Below are 16,036 nucleotides of genomic sequence, written 5' to 3' on the forward strand. Positions count from 1 at the left end.
GGCCTATCTCAAAAACAGAACAATATCAGATAAATGTACAATAATAAGTACTCGTCTAGGAGAAAGAAAATTGAAATACTCTAACTCTGCTCTAGTCCCTCCTGCACGAGCAAGAAGATCTGCCTATTCATTCGCCTACCTCCTCATGTGGTGATAGCGAACTAGATGACCCCCAACCTGATCCCGGATCTCATCAAAGAACTCAGAAAATCTCCACGGGTGAGGAGATTGGCCTTCCAACAACCTAATAAACGTTTAGTCTCCTTCCACTATGAGATTGTCCATTTCTCTTTCCAAAACCAATCTAAGGCCTAAAGGATGACCCTCACTTCCTCTTCATTAGAGTCTTTAATTCCTATTGGTCCTAAGAAGGCCCATTTTCTGATACAATTCTCATCATTTAGTAAACCTCTGATACCTGTTGTGGGCCACAAGTTTTCCAAACTAGACCTATCAAAATTTAACTTCAACGACTCAAGGACGGGGAGGCTCCGTATTGGGGAAACCAAGTCTTCACTATCCGTGCTATTACAAATCTCTTTCCAACACCTTTTATATGTCAGGGCGCCCCTCAGTTTGGCATTCCTTTACATTTTTTATTCTTTTTTGATTTCTTGTGTATTTGATTAGGAGCCCATTTCATCTTTAACATCCCCAAATACGTCCTCAAAATCAGCCCATTCACTTTTCCATGAATATCTGAGATTGAAAAACCTGCTCTTCGGTTAGACTAATCTCAGGCACTCATTGGAAAAGTGAATGGGCTGATTTTGCCCGATGCACTTAGTCGCAAAAGAGTTGAACCTGCCTTAATTAAAATATGCTCACAATTTGCTTATGACTTCAGTGGAACCTTGGACCTGCCTCAATTAAAATATGCTCACTATTTTGCCTATGACCTTAGTGGAAACTTCCGAAAGTGATATCACAGAAAAAGGACCCAAATAGACCAATTCTATTGCCTCAAACGAAGTGGTTTTGACGACCTATTGTGAGTTCAAAAATGATTATTGGACTCAAAATTAAGACCCTGTTCGTATAAGATTATGCCAACCGATTGTGAGTGCCATAATGATTACTGACCCTGTTCGTTTAAATTTGGGTCTCAGTTTGGAACTCACAATCGGTTGGCATAATCTTAAACGAACATGGTCTAAACTTGATTTTTCCAATAATCAGTTTTGGATTGTCCGATTCGAAATGCGTTGTGACCCAATACTCAGAAAGTAAGATCCAGAATTTATTCAAGAAGGATACCAAGAATTCTGTAATTCGGCGCAGCCAGCCTTCTGCTTAGCTCATAGATGTTGTAGCAATAAGGAATACTAATCCTAATGGATCGTGAGTCGTGGCCAAGACATAGGTGGGTCTGCAAGGGCCATTCCTTAATGAATGGGCTGGTTCAACCTGAAATCTACAGAATTTCCTAAATGACATCATATCCACACTCCCTAAAGTGCCAATATCAAAACAAGGTCACACGGATATTAGTACCCTAAATGAATGGGCATATAAACATGTAAAGGTGGTACGATAGAAGTACCACCGTTGATAATTGATCCAACAACAGCTCACTTCTTGGAGCTGTTGTTGGATAAAATATCAAGGATGGGATGATGAGTACGTGTATATACGCCCACCCATCACATAATTTCTCCCTAATCTTATACTACATGCCTTTCCGCAAAATTCATTTAATTCATCTTAGGTGGCTGTTCTCTTACGCAAAACTCAGCTGTGAAATGGCCTTCCGCAAAATTCCCTAGCAAATCCCTATTTTTCATTAATTTATTAAAAAATAATGGCTCGGATAGTTTAACACAACCGAGTCCTTCCCGGGTCAAAAGGTCAACTTCTGGAGGTCCATGCAAGACAAAAAAAATAGGGATTTTTGCTAATTAGTCCCTACATGGCAAAAATAATTGCTTATTAGTCCCTAAGAAAAGCATATTATCTTAGCAGTCCTACTTTTAGAAAATATTTGCTAAAAGGTCTCTAAAACTCACCAACGTTAATTTTCTCTGTTAAAAATTTTAAAATGGCAAATTTACCCCCCAACTTATTTAATCTGTTTTAGCGTTTTTAGATTTCCTTTCCAATATTTTGGGAAAATAACTAGGAGATAAGCAAAAATATTATCACTTCCAATATTCACTTCAAAAATCCTTCAACAAAAAAAAACCATTTTAAATAAATTGAAAATCCCTCTAAAATAAATTAAATAGGGTCGGTTTGAGTAATGTTTTCTTCATGGATAAATAAAGTAAGAAATTTTAGGAATATTTTTCATTTCAAACTTTTCCAAGAAATTTCTATCTTGGTTGGATTGTAAGAAAATATCTCTGTGGAAAATTCTTTATATGGAATTTTTTTCAATGATTTAAGATGGGAATTATTTCTATTAATTTAGAGGGAGAATGTCAAAGGGAAAGTCAAAATGGGATAAAACGTTAACAACTTTGAAGGATTTTAAAAGATTTTTGAAGAGAATATTGGAAAGATACTGCTTTTTCTTTTTTCTTAAATTTTCTCTGAAAATATTGGAAAGGAAATCAAAATACGCCAAAACGGATTAAAGGGGTTAAGGGGGTAAATTTGCCATTTTAGAATTTTTAACGAAGAAAATTGGCATAGGTGAGTTTTAGGGGCTTTTTAGCAAATATTTTCTAAAAGTAGGACTGTTAAGATAATATGCTTTTCTTATGGACTAATAAGCAATTATTTTGCAATGTAGGGACTAATCAGCAAAAATCCCAACAAAATAAAAAATGCCAAAGCCAAGTTGCACTTATTCAGAATATCCTCATTTTCTTCCTCCTTTCAGCACGCAAAATTGAAGTAATATTTCTTATAACATTGGAAAGATAAAGCTTACCTAAGGCTCTGTTCACTTGTTTTCCCGGGAAAGGAAAAGAAAAGGTTTCCCGGGAATCTGACGTGCATTAGGAAAAGAAATCCAGGGAAACTGTGTAGGAAAAGGTTTTCCGCGCCTGTTCACATTCGCAGGAACTGTGCAGGAAAAGGTTTCCCGTGAAACTGCTTGCCCACCTTTTTTCACTAGTTTTCCCGGGAAAGCAAATCCAACCAAAATAGTGGGCTTTGGTTTCCCACAGTTGTAAGAAAAGAGACATTTCCACATCATTTTTGGCAATTTCCATGTCATTATTTGACATTTTCCACCCAGGCTTGTTACTTTCTCAGGAAAGCAAGTGAACACCAGAATTCTGTCTAGTCAAGGTCTTGTCTTCTAGGGATTTGCTTTCCCGGGAACGCAAGTAAACAGAGCCTAAGAAGAAAGCGACTGAAGCACAAAGGAGAAAAACAAGGATAAAAAACAAAGGACCCTTTTTCTATTGTAAGACAAAGATGTTTTTTAGGATTTGCTAGGGACCAATGCATATTTTGCGGCTGGGCGCTGCATGTGAGAGCAGCCTCACAGGCTCAGATTTTGTCTTATTCATTTAATTCATCTGGCGCCGCTCTCATATGCAACAGCCCAGCTACGAAAAGCTGTTTTAATAATCGCAACCATGTTTTAATAATCGCACTAAGTCAGCCTATCTTTTCTCTTTGATTTGGCTTGTGAGAGCTTTTTGGGAAGTGTAATAACCCTTTGACAGCTTTTATGAAAACAGGCTGAGTTTGTGGAATCATTAAAACCTAAGCCACTACCAAAAATATCATTAAAACATGGTTGTTCTATGTCTCTTTCTGAGCATTTCCCCCCTTCTTTCCGAGCAATTACCAGGCCGAATAATTCCCGAATCAGAACTTCTCATTATAAAATGAGACAGCTGGAGATAAGGACTTTTTATATGGTGCAAAGCCTTATGGTCTCGTATTTTTCCAAAAGTACTATACGGACCACACTAGCTATAGGATGATCCAAACCGTCCATGTGACGGGCCACAACATAAATAAACAGGTTATGCCCAAAAAATCATTTCTATAGGATGATCCTAACCCTCTGATCTAAAGAAAAACTTCATAGTATGGAAACCTTTATAGACCTTCATAGTATGGGAACCAAAACAAAAAGTCCACGAAATTCATGGGCTTTTGTGGACTCCCAGTCGTTCTCTCTTACCAAGTCTTAGTCCTCTCTAAAAAAATCTCTAGCTTTGAAGAAGAAGAAATCAAAGAGATTACAAATACATATAAAATACCAACAACAGAGAAACCAAGGCACTGTGTTGAGCAATTTCTTCTTGCTTTTAATTCTGCTTGTGCTACAGAGTCCTGGTTTTTGAACAGGGAAAAGCATGGGAAGAAAGCTGGACATTTTGTTTGGAAGAAACTCCAAAACATCAAAATTGAAGACCCTTCTGGGCTTGGCCATATCTCGCTTGGCCGTCCTCAAGAACCAGCGCAAAGTTCGGTGCACCCAAGGCCGAAACGATGTTGCCCAACTACTAAGACTCGGACACCATGAACGAGCTCTCATAAGGGTCTCTCTCTCTCTCTCTCTCTCTCTCTCTCTCTCTCTAAATAATAACAAAAAAAGGTGAACGAGCCATATTTGATTTTTAGAATCTTGTCAAATTTTAAATGGGACGATGGACAATTGAGTTTGATGGTGATGAAAAATAACAATTGCATCTTTACGTTTACGTTTTTTGTTAGAGACAGCATACGTTTTTGTTTACTTGTTCTTCGCGTTCTTTGTTCGTTTTTGTTTGGCTGCCCCACTTACCTTTTCTTGTTTTTGTTTCGAATTCTTTTCAGGTGGAGCATGTAATCAAGGACCAGAACATGTTGGATGTGTTTGTTCTGATTGAAGGGTATTGTCATCTCTTGACAGAACGATTTGTGCTCATCCAAAACCAAAGGTTAGTTTTCTGATTGCTGTCCAATCATCTATGGTGCTCTTTTGTAACTCTTTTTTTTTAAAAAATCTTGGGTACTTTTAATTACATCTGGTTTATGGTCTGTATACAGAGATTGCCCTCATGAGCTGACGGAAGCAATATCAAGCTTGATTTTCGCAGCTTCCAGATTTGGAGAGTCGCCGGAGCTGCACGAGATTCGTCGGATTTTTACGTCGAGATATGGGAAAGAATTCGCTGATTCTGCTGTTGAACTGAGCAACAGTTGTGGGGTGAATCCTCAGGTATGTTTTTCAAGAAATATCAATCGTTGTTTCGTCTCGATGTGTATGTTTTTTTGTGAATGGTAGAGAAATGAATTAATAGAGGAGAGAAAAACACGGAGAACCCTGACGATCGAGATGATCAAACAATACAGGGAAAGAGAGAAACCATACAAAACATAACAACCAATCAGGGAGGGAGGAAATAAAAAACTTCCAACTCCGCAAGCTCCTTCGGCCTCACTATTAATTCAATTCTCAATGTGTATCTTCCATTTCAGAATTATAATTTGTTTTCCTTCAATATGTAGATGATACAGAAGATGTCAACCAAACAGCCAAGTTTGGAAAGCAGGATGAAGGTGATGAAAGAAATTGCCTCCGAGAATGGAATTACATTGGAGTTTGATGAATTTTCTTCTTCTCGTATCGAACTTGAGCAAGAATCAAACTTGAGAGAGAATAGAAACCAGACTGAACCTAGGAAGCAAGCAGATGTGGGAGGGAATTCAGAAAGTTTTGGTAGAACTAGACCTGAAAAGGATTCTCATCATTTCAAGGCCGAATTGGATCGGGAAAAGCAATTCTATGGATCAATGGAAGCAGAGGAGTTCACAGACGTCGCCAGTGCAGCTCAGGCTGCCTTCGAGTCAGCTGCTTATGCAGCAGTAGCAGCAAGAGCTGCTGTAGAACTTTCAAGATTTGAAAATCAGGACAAAAGGTTCAGATGATCAGAGCAGACCTAGACCCAGAAGGAGAAACCCTATCCGATAGGACTCCCCATGATGGGTCTTTGGGATCTAGCTAATTTTTTGGATGACAATAGTTCTATGATCAACCATAGCTTGATTTCTTTTGTTCATGCTTCTAGGAGCGCCGATGATCTAGCTGATCGATTGTCTAAATCCTGGACATTAAGGGACTCTCAGTTGATTCCGGGTCCTCTCTCCCCATTGATGTGAATATGTAATCTCTTTTTATGATCTGAATATAGTTATTTTTTTTCAAAAAAAGAAAAAAAGGTCTTTGTGATATAGATCTGGTTTCAGAGGAACTCAAACTGCTATTCCTGTGACAGTGGAGGTTGAACCTTTTACAGGTAGATTGGGTTTTGAGAAAATCCACCCCATTACAAGTGGGAGTAAAGAAAAGAAATAATCACCCAGAAGAATTCAAATAAAAAACATAGTTGGACTGATCCACCTCCGCTTCAATCATGGAATTTGGTGGATGGTGATGAAGAGATAGATAAAGAAAGGGATTGCATGGTCCCATTGAAACATCTGAACTAGATTTTGACGGGGAATCTAGCACTCAAGGAAGCAGCAGACTATTCTTCACCAAGTAGCAACACAGTTCCAAATTCTAGAGGAAGAACGGGGTATGGATTCCAAAAAGCCAGGCAATTCAATGAAGTTTCAGACAATAAGTTTTTTTGAATGGCTAGTTTCAGACGAGGAGTTATTGGATGGTAATTATGGGATTAAGGTTCATTTTCCATACCAAAGGCTAAGCCTGAAAAGATACCTAAATTTGGGTAAGGAAGGATTGTGATCAGGAAATGAAGATAATCCTGCAATATATTATTCTTCTGGAGGAAGAAGATCTCAATTGGAAACTGCACACTTGGATTATGCAGAGAAACCAAGTGTGCAGCATTCAAACATAGAGAAGTGGTCTGTTTCAATAAGAGCCAGACGAGGTTTTAATCAGTGAAAAGTAAATAGCAGAAAGCATTTTTATAGCCTATAGATAATGCAGGATTCTTTGATTGCAAGTTTCAGTGTGTGCGCGCGCGCTTTGAGTATGTGGCAGTGCAGAAATTGTAATGGCTTCTTTGTTCATGTTGTAACAAAAATATGAATAAGATAGACTTCTTTTTTAAATGGATCAAATGTGGACTTGGTATGAAATACGAACTTTAAAGAGAAGGTTTGAATTTGAGTTTGGCAATTATGTGTGGTAATTGTTTAAGGATAATGATTAGTTCTTTTGATGGTAAATCAACTAAATGCAAAGTCAAGGTAGAAATCAGAACCTATACATTATTCAAATTAGTTGCCTATCAAAACTGAATATTTTCTTAATATTAGGTTTCTAGTAAGTGTCTTTCACATGTATATGATGAAAAATTTATAATCAGTCAAGCGATTAGTTTGGATTTTGGAATGTAATATATGGGCAATGATATAATGAAGGTATTGCAGAACAAAGCTGATTTTAAGTATATGTAAACAGAAAATGAAATTTTAGAAAATTGAATTTAAAACAAGAGAGCTGGATATAAAGTAGTTGTATGATGGAGACATGGTTCAGATGTTTGTAAATAAGAGAAGGTTCGGGACACTTAAGATTTGGAAGCAGGTGATGTTAGAAATATGATGTGCAAATCTATAATTTACGGATTCAAGAATAGCTCGTAACGATTTTAACCCTTGACTTTAAAAGCAGAAATCAACAGCAAGTATTCTCTACAAGAATTAACCATAAATAAATAAAGAAATTCGTTAGATCACTTATCGAGTTGAGGCACACAGAATCTTCGTTGTCCTTAAGGCAAATTTCGCCCCCACTATGACGAATCAACGGTGCATATGGGTGTCTCGGCGTATGCCACAGGGATACAACAACTCTCGCTCCAGGGGTGTGCACTCATGCAGCCTGGATGCCTTAAAACTTGCTTATATGAGCCAAAATCGCCTTGATCAGAAAGATTGGGGAACTCAAATGTAAAGTTGTGAAAACAAGAGAAAACAGGAAGATAAGAACGAGAACAGAAAAAGAGTCCGCTAAGGATGCCTTTTCTGTTTTCCCAATTCCGATTTTATAGAAAGTCAAAAGACACGTTGGGGTGAAACGTTGCACTCTTTTAATGCGTGAGAGACGTTTCGCAAACGGTCACTAAACCACGATTACACAGTATCTTAAACGGTAATAAAGAGTTAAGATAAAACCGAAGGTGTAAATAATTAATAAAAGAGGAAGAAAAAGAAAAGAAAAGAAAAAAGGCTTTGGACCCACGCGCGCGCCAGGTCTGGCCGGGGGGCGCGCACATGGTATGGTCTAGCCTACCGGGCCACCCATAGGATCATGCGTGAGGGACTCCCCTTTTTCTCTTTCTCATTTACAAGACAAAGGAAATTGGAAGTATATATATGCCCACTCTCTTTCTCTCAATCTTTCCATCTAGGACTAAAGGTTTTCCACATGACTTTAGCCCATATGGAGGGGGAGGGAAGCTCAAATTTTAAAGGAAGTTCAAAATTTGGGAAGAGACTTTCAAAAGTATAAAGTAAGTCCTAAAGGACAAACCACAAAAGGACAAATAAAATCCCATTTGTAATTTTGAATTACAAAGACTTTTAAGAAATAAAAGTCAACAGGTGACAGCTAAAAGAAAGGACAGTTTAGCTTTAGAGAAAGCGAGATTCAAGATAAATGAAGGAATAATTTAATTAAGAATTTGAGAAAATCTCTGTAGATATGTGTTGAAATAGTGTATTCCAAGAGTTTTTCTTTTGAAATGAGTATTCCAAGAGTTGTTTCAGGAAACAATAGTCTTCTTATTGGTCTGATCAAGTGCACACAAAGCCATGCTTAACTAAGATTTCAAGCAAACAATGATGTGTCGATTCTTAGGCCTTGTTTGTTTTGTTTTAGATTTTGAGAACCGGTTGTGAGTCCAAAAGTGAATACTGTTGGACTCTCAATTAGTTCTCAAAATTCAAAACAAACTGGAGGAAATGATAAATGGGCCCCTTTTCATTACTTGGGACACCCCAGCTAGAGTGTATCTATGACCAAAAAGGTGCTGATGTACTTCACATTTGAAGGAATGAAGTGACCTGATTGCCACGCAATGCAGCTGGGTGTCCCAAGTGATGAAAAGGGGCGCATTTATCATTTCCCCAAACAGGGCCTTAACAAGATGCAACTATTTTCCGTCGAAAATTTGTATGTGATAAGAGAGTGAGATTTTAATGGAACTTGGGCATCAATATAGGGTTAGAATTTCAGGAAGCATACAATCAATGTTGGTAAGGTTGCTCCATTGTGATCTGGTGGTCACGGTTTTGAGTCACGGAAACAGCCTCTCTGAAAAGCAAGGGTAAGCCAGCGTACATCTAGCCCTTCCGAGACTCCGCAATAGCAGGAGCCTCGCGCACTGGGCGACCCTTTTTATAATCAATGTCGGTATAGGTATGCTGCCGGTAAATGTTCTAAATGACCAAAGAGGTGAATGCAAAAGAAGAAACGGAATAGGGGTTTAATAATCAAGCTAAGTTTTCATAAGTAGATAAGCATAAAAGAATAATTTTCCAAAATCTGCAACTTATGACCATTAGTCTTCTCTTAATCCAAGATCGTCCAAAGAAGTATGACTGTAGAGGGGCTGATGTACTTCACATGGGATGAATTCAATGGACCTGATTGTCACGTACTGGCTATCCCATGTAAAGAAAAGGGGTGCATTTATCATTTCCCTGGAGAAAATGGAAAACTAGAAGCTGAAAAAGAAAATTAAAGAAATAAAGAGTCAAGACTCAGATATAACCATAAATTGTCAGGTTCAAATTTAAGAGCAAGATTCCAACGGGCTTTTAAGGCTTTCAAGTTTTCGTAGGGATGTCAATAGGGTCGGTGGCACCAATTATTGAATTGGGTGATTCCAAGGATTCAAATTCTATTTGGAATCCGAATTTATTAAAATAATTAATCATTATAGTAAGTATTAAAAGAATCTATAAGCTACAACAAAATGGTGTTATATTTATTTTAAGAAATGCTAAACCTAAGGATGCCCTTCCAAAAACCATCCGCAAGGTCGCTTCCATTGGATCCACGTCACCAACATGCATTTAACATGACCAAGGAAGTCTTGGGCCTATCTAAAAAACAGAACAATAAAAGACAAATGAACAATAACAAGTACTTCTCTAGGAGAAAGGAAATTGAAAGACTCTAACTCTGCTCTAGTCCCTCCTGCACGAGCAAGAAGATCTGCCTATTCATTCGCCTACGTCCTAATATGGTGATAGCGAACTAGATGACCCTCAACCTGATCCCGGATCTCATCGAAGAACTCAGAAAATCTCCATGGGTGAGAAGATCGGCCTTCTAACAACCTAATAAACGTTTAATGAATCTCCTTCCACTGTGAGATTGTCCATTTCTCTTTCCAACACCAATCTAATGCCTTAAAGGATGACCCTCACTTCCACTTCATTGGAATCTTTAATTCCTATGAAGGCCCATTTTCTGATGCAATTCTCATCTTTTAGAGGACCTCCGATACCTGTGGGCCTCAAGTTTTTCAAACTAGACCCATCAAAATTTAACTTCAACCACCCAAAGACAGGGAGGCTCCATCTGGGGGCAACCAAGTCTTCACTATCAGTGCTATTACAGATCTCTTTCCAACACCGTTTTTATGTCAGGGCACCCTTTAGTTTAGCATTCCTTATTCTTTTTTGGTTTCTCGTGTATTTGATTAAGAGTCCATTTCATATCTATCATCCCCATTTTCTTGTGTATTTGATTAAGAGTCAATTTCATATTTATCATCCCCAAATGCCTCTTCAAAATCAGCCCATTCACTTTTCCATGAATATCTGAGATTAGAAAACCTCTTCAAAATCAGCCCATTCATTGGAAAAGTGAATGGGCTGATTTTGGAAAAGAGTTGAAGCTGCCTCAATTAAAATATGCTCACATTTGCTTATGACTTCAGTGGAACCTTGAACCTGACTCAATTAAAATATGCTCACTATTTTGCCTTTGACCTAAGTGGAAACTTGATATCACAGAAAAGGACCCAAATGGACCAATTCTACTGCCTCAACCGAAACGGTTTTAACTTTTGATCAGTAAGGCCCTGTTCGTTATTTATTTTGACAACCGATTGTGAGTTTAAAAATGATTATTGGACTCAAAATTAAGACCCTGTTCGTTTAAGATTATGCCAACCGATTGTGAGTGCCATAATGATTACTGACCCTGTTCGTTTAAATTTGGGTCCAATTATCAGTTTGGAACTCACAATCGGTTGGCATAATCTTAAATGAACATGCCAATATCCTACATATCCACACTCCCTAAAGTGCGAATATCAAAACAAGGTCACACAGAGATTAGTATACTAAATGAATGGGCATATAAACATGTAAAGGTGGTACGATAAAAGTACCACCCTTGATAATTGATCCAACAACAGCTCACTTCTTGAATCAAATATCAAGGATGGGATGCTAAGTACGTGTATATACGCCCACCCATCACATAATTTCTCCCTAATCTTATACTGCATGCCTTTCCGCAAAATTCATTTAATTCGTCTTAGAATGCAAAACTCAGCTGTGAAATGGCCTTCCCGGGACAACTTCTGCAGGTCCATGCAAGACAAACAAAATAAAAAAATGCCAAAGCCAAGTCGCACTTATTCAGAATATCCTCATTTTCTTCCTCCTTTCAGCACGCAAAATTTAAGTAATATTTCTTATAACATTGGAAAGATACAGCTTACCTAAGGAGAAAGAGAGCGACTGAAGCACAAAGGAGAAAAAGAAGGATAAAAAACAAAGGACCCTTTTTCCTATTGTAAGAAAAATATGTTTTTTAGGATTTGCTAGGGACCATCGCATAAAGCATTTTGAGGCTGGGCTGCTACATGTGAGAGCAGCCACAGGCTCAGGTTTTGTCTTATTCATTTAATTCATCTGAGGTGGCTGCTCTCATATGCAACAGCCCAGCTACGAAAAGCCTTTCGTGATGATGGTCCTCAGTAAATCCCATTGTATAAATAGAGAAGGGAAATGATATCTCCACAACCATGTTTTAATAATCGCACTAAGTCAGCCTATCTTTTCTCTTTGATCTGGCTTGTGAGAGCTTTTTGTGAAGTGTAATAACCTTTGACAGCTTTATATGAAAACAGGCTGAGTTTGTGGAATCATTAAAACCCAAGCTTTAACTACTAAAAATATCATTAAAACATGGTTGTTCTATGTCTCTTTCTCAGCACTTCCCCCCTTCTTTCTTACCAGGCCGAATAATTCCCGAATCAGAACTTCTCATAAAATGGAATCACACTAGCTATAGGATGATCCAAACCGTCCATGTTATGGGCCACAACATAAATAAATAAGTCGTGCCCAAAAAAATCATTTCTATAGGATGATCCTAACCCTCTGATCTAAAGAAAAACTTCATATTATGGAAACTTTTATAGATCGGAGGGCTAGGATCATCCTATAGAAATGACTTCCGGGGAACAACCTATTTACGTTCTGGCCAATAACATGGACGGATTGGATCATTTTATAGTGTGGTCAGTACGGTACTTTTGAAAAAATACGGCACTCTGAGGGCTTTCACCAAACCCCCGAAGACGCTTCGTGTCTCGTGGGAAACCGAAAAAAAAACAGTCCACGAAATTCATGGCCTTTTGTGGACTCCCAGTCCCACAAGACTACGGTAGAAGCCAACCGCCTAAAGTAGAGCCTTTCTCTCTCACCAAGTCTTAAACAAGTCTCTAGCTTTAAAGAAGAAGAAATCAAAGAGATTACGAATTCATATAAAATACCAACAATAGAGAAACCAAAACACTGTGCTTAGTAATTTCTTCTTGCTTCTGCTACAGAGTCCTGCTGGTTTTTGAACGAGCGAGAGCATGTGTAGAAAGCTGGATATTATGTTTGCAAGAAACTTCAAAACATCAAAATTGAAGACCCTTCTAGGCTTGGCCATATCTCGCTTGGCCGTCCTCAAGAACCGGCGCCAAGTTCGGTGCACCCAGGGCCGAAACGATGTTGCCCAACTCCTAAGACTCGGACACCATGAACGAGCTCTCCTAAGGGTCTCTCTCTCCCTCTCTCTCTCTCTCTCTCTCTAACTAACAGAAAAAAGCGCAGGAGCCACTTACCTTTCTTGCTTTTGTTTCGAATTCTTTTCAGGTGGAACATGTAATCAAGGACCAGAACATGTTGGACGTGTTTGTTCTGATTGAAGGGTATTGCCATCTCTTGATGGAACGACTTGTGCTCATCCAAAACCAAAAGTTAGTTTTCTGATTGCTATCCAATCATCTACGGCGCTCTTTTGTTACCCTTTTTTTTTTTCTTGGGTACTTTTAATCATGGTTTAAAATTTCTTGGATTTCGCCGAAATTTCGGTCCCAAATTTGGTAATTTGGTTCGAAATTCCGGACGGAAATTTTGTAACACTTTTTTTTAATAAATAATGCCATTAAACCGAAATTTGGTAAATGGCGAAAAATTGAATTTCGGAAATTTTCGGATTCGGTCCCCACCGGTATCCGAAATTTTGGATTTCAGTCGAAATTTAAAACCATGCTTTTAATTACATCTGGTTTATGGTCTGTTTATAGAGATTGCCCTCATGAGCTGAAGGAAGCAGTATCAAGCTTGATTTTTGCAGCTTCGAGATTCGGAGAGTCGCCGGAGCTGCACGAGATTCGTCGGATTTTTACGTCGAGATATGGGAATGAATTCGCTGCTTCTGCTGTTGAATTGCGCAACAGTTGTGAGGTGAATCCTCAGGTAAGTTTTTCGAGAAATATCAATAGTTGTTTCTTCTCGATGTGTATCTTTTCTTGTTCTTTTTTTGAATGGTAAAGAATTGAATTAATAGAGAAGAGAAAAACGAGGAGAACCCCGAAGATCGAGATGATCAAACAATACAGGGAAAGAAAGAGAAACCATACAAAACATAACAACCAATCATGGAGAGAGGAAATCATAAACTTCCAACTCTGCAAACTCCTTCGGCCTCACTATTAATTCAATTCTCAATGTGTATCTTCCATTTCAGAATTATAATTTTTTTTCCTTCAATATGTAGATGATACAGAAGATGTCAACCGAACAGCCCAGTTTGGAAAGCAGAATGAAGGTGATGAAAGACATTGCCTCCGAGAACAGAATTACACTGCAGCTCGATGAATTCTCTTCTTCTCGTATCGAACTTGAGCAAGAATCAAACTTGAGAGATAATAATAGATACCAAACTGAGCCTAGGAAGCAAGCAGATGTGGGAGGGAATTCAGAAAGTTTTGTTATAACTAGACCTGAAACGGATTCTCATCATTTAAAGGCCGAATTGGATGGGGGAAAGCAATATTATGAATCAATGGCAGCAGAGGAGTTCACAGACGTCGCCAGTGCAGCTCAAGCCGCATTCGAGTCAGCTGCTTATGCAGCAGCAGCAGCAAGAGCTGCTGTAGAACTTTCAAGATCTGAATATCAGGACAAAGGTTCAAATGATCATAGTCCCAGACCCATAAGGAGAACCCCATCTGATAGGACTCACCATGATGGGTCTTTGGGATTTAGATAAGTTGTTGGATGAGATTAGTTCTATGATCAACAGTAGCTTCATTTTGTTCATGTTCCTAGGAGTGCCAATGATTGACTGCGGATCGACGGGCTAAATTCGGGACATTTAGAGACTCAGTTTATTCCGGCCCTTCTCTCCTCATTGATGTGAATATGTAATCTCTTTTTATGCTCTGAATATAGTTATCGTTTTCCAAAAAAGAGAGAGGTTTTGGAGTCTAGATCTGGTTTCAGAGGAATTCAAACTGGGGTTACTGTGACAACATAAATTTGAGCCCAATAATCACTTTTGGACTCACATTCGGTTCACAAAATCCAAAACAAACGGAGCCTTAAAAGAACCTATTAAACGTCAGTACATCTTCTTTTGGGTTTCTAGAAAAATGAAACACTTGTGTTGCATTGACATTGTTTTCAAGTGGAGGTAGAACCTTTTATATGAAGATTGAGTTTTGAGAAGATCAACCCCATTCAGAATAACAGTTCTCGATCTGAAAATGAACAAGTGGAAGTAAAGCAAAGAAATAATCACCCAGAAGAATTCAAAAAAGAGTTTAAAACACAGTTGGACAGATCCATCTCTGCTTTGAGCATGGAATCAATTGCAGCTTCTTTAGAGGGTGGTGATGAAGAGAGAGACAAAGAAAGGGATTGGATGATCCAATTGAAACGTAATGAACTGGATTTTGAAGGGGTATCTTGGTTACTCAAGGAAGCAGACTATTCATCGCCAAGTAGCAATACAGTTCCAAATTCTAGAGAAAGAACAGGGTTTGGATTCGAAAAAGCCAGGCAATTCAATGAAGTTTCAGACGAGGAGTTATCGGATGTTAACTATGGGATTAAGCTTTCCCTACCAAAGGTGAAGCCCTAAAAGATATCAAGCTGATTCAGCAAATTTGTCGCACAAACAGTTTGGTAAGGATTGGGATCAGGGAATGAAGATCGTCATGCAACATATAATTATGCTGGAGGATCTCAACTGAAAACTGTACACTTGGATTATGTGGAGAAACCGTGTGCAGCATTCAAACAGAGAGAAGAGGCATCTTTCTGTGAGGACCAGATGGGGTTTTAATCAGTGAAAAGTACAATCGCAGAAAGCATTTTAATAGCTTATAGATGCAGGTGAGTTTCATTCTCAAGAGTTTAAGTAAATGACAGGACTAGTTTAAGTGAGATACAAGATAAATGACAGGACTAGTTTGAGTGAGGATTTGAGAAAACCTCTGTAGATATGGGTTGAAATAGTGTACTCCAAGAGTTGTTTCAGGAAACAATAGTCTTCTTGTTGGTCTAATCAAGTGTACACAAAGCCATGCTTAACTAAGATTTCAAGCAAACAATGAGGTGTCGATTCTTAGGCCTTGTTTGTTTTGTTTTGGATTTTGAGAGCCGATTGTGAGTCCAAAAGTGATTACTGGACTCAAAATTATGTTTAAATTTGAGTAAAATAATCACTTTTGGACTCTCAATCAGTTCTCAAAATCCAAAAAAAAAACAGGGCCTTAACAAGATGCGACTGTTTTTCCGTCCAGAAATTTGTACGTAATAAGAGAGATTTTAATGAAACTTAGGCATCAATATAGGGTTA

The 16,036-nt window shown here is 38.3% G+C and overlaps 2 protein-coding genes across 2 annotated transcripts; both read left to right on the forward strand.

The window, feature by feature from the left end:
* Positions 1-4,049: 4,049 nt before the first annotated feature.
* On the forward strand, positions 4,050-7,020 carry LOC143863848 (Regulator of Vps4 activity in the MVB pathway protein). The gene is made up of 4 exons (XM_077374628.1): positions 4,050-4,448; positions 4,726-4,829; positions 4,939-5,110; positions 5,401-7,020. The coding sequence occupies exons 1-4, from the start codon at positions 4,263-4,265 to the stop codon at positions 5,818-5,820; spliced, it is 882 nt and encodes a 293-aa protein (XP_077230743.1). The 5' UTR covers positions 4,050-4,262; the 3' UTR covers positions 5,821-7,020.
* Positions 7,021-12,495: 5,475 nt separating this feature from the next.
* On the forward strand, positions 12,496-15,742 carry LOC143863847 (uncharacterized). The gene is made up of 4 exons (XM_077374627.1): positions 12,496-12,944; positions 13,042-13,145; positions 13,476-13,647; positions 13,949-15,742. The coding sequence occupies exons 1-4, from the start codon at positions 12,759-12,761 to the stop codon at positions 14,441-14,443; spliced, it is 957 nt and encodes a 318-aa protein (XP_077230742.1). The 5' UTR covers positions 12,496-12,758; the 3' UTR covers positions 14,444-15,742.
* The last annotated feature ends 294 nt before the right edge of the window (positions 15,743-16,036 follow it).

This window comes from Tasmannia lanceolata, unplaced genomic scaffold, assembly GCF_043159265.1.
Source record: "Tasmannia lanceolata isolate RefF3 unplaced genomic scaffold, GAP_Taslan_0.1 ptg000044l, whole genome shotgun sequence".
NCBI lineage: Eukaryota > Viridiplantae > Streptophyta > Magnoliopsida > Canellales > Winteraceae > Tasmannia > Tasmannia lanceolata.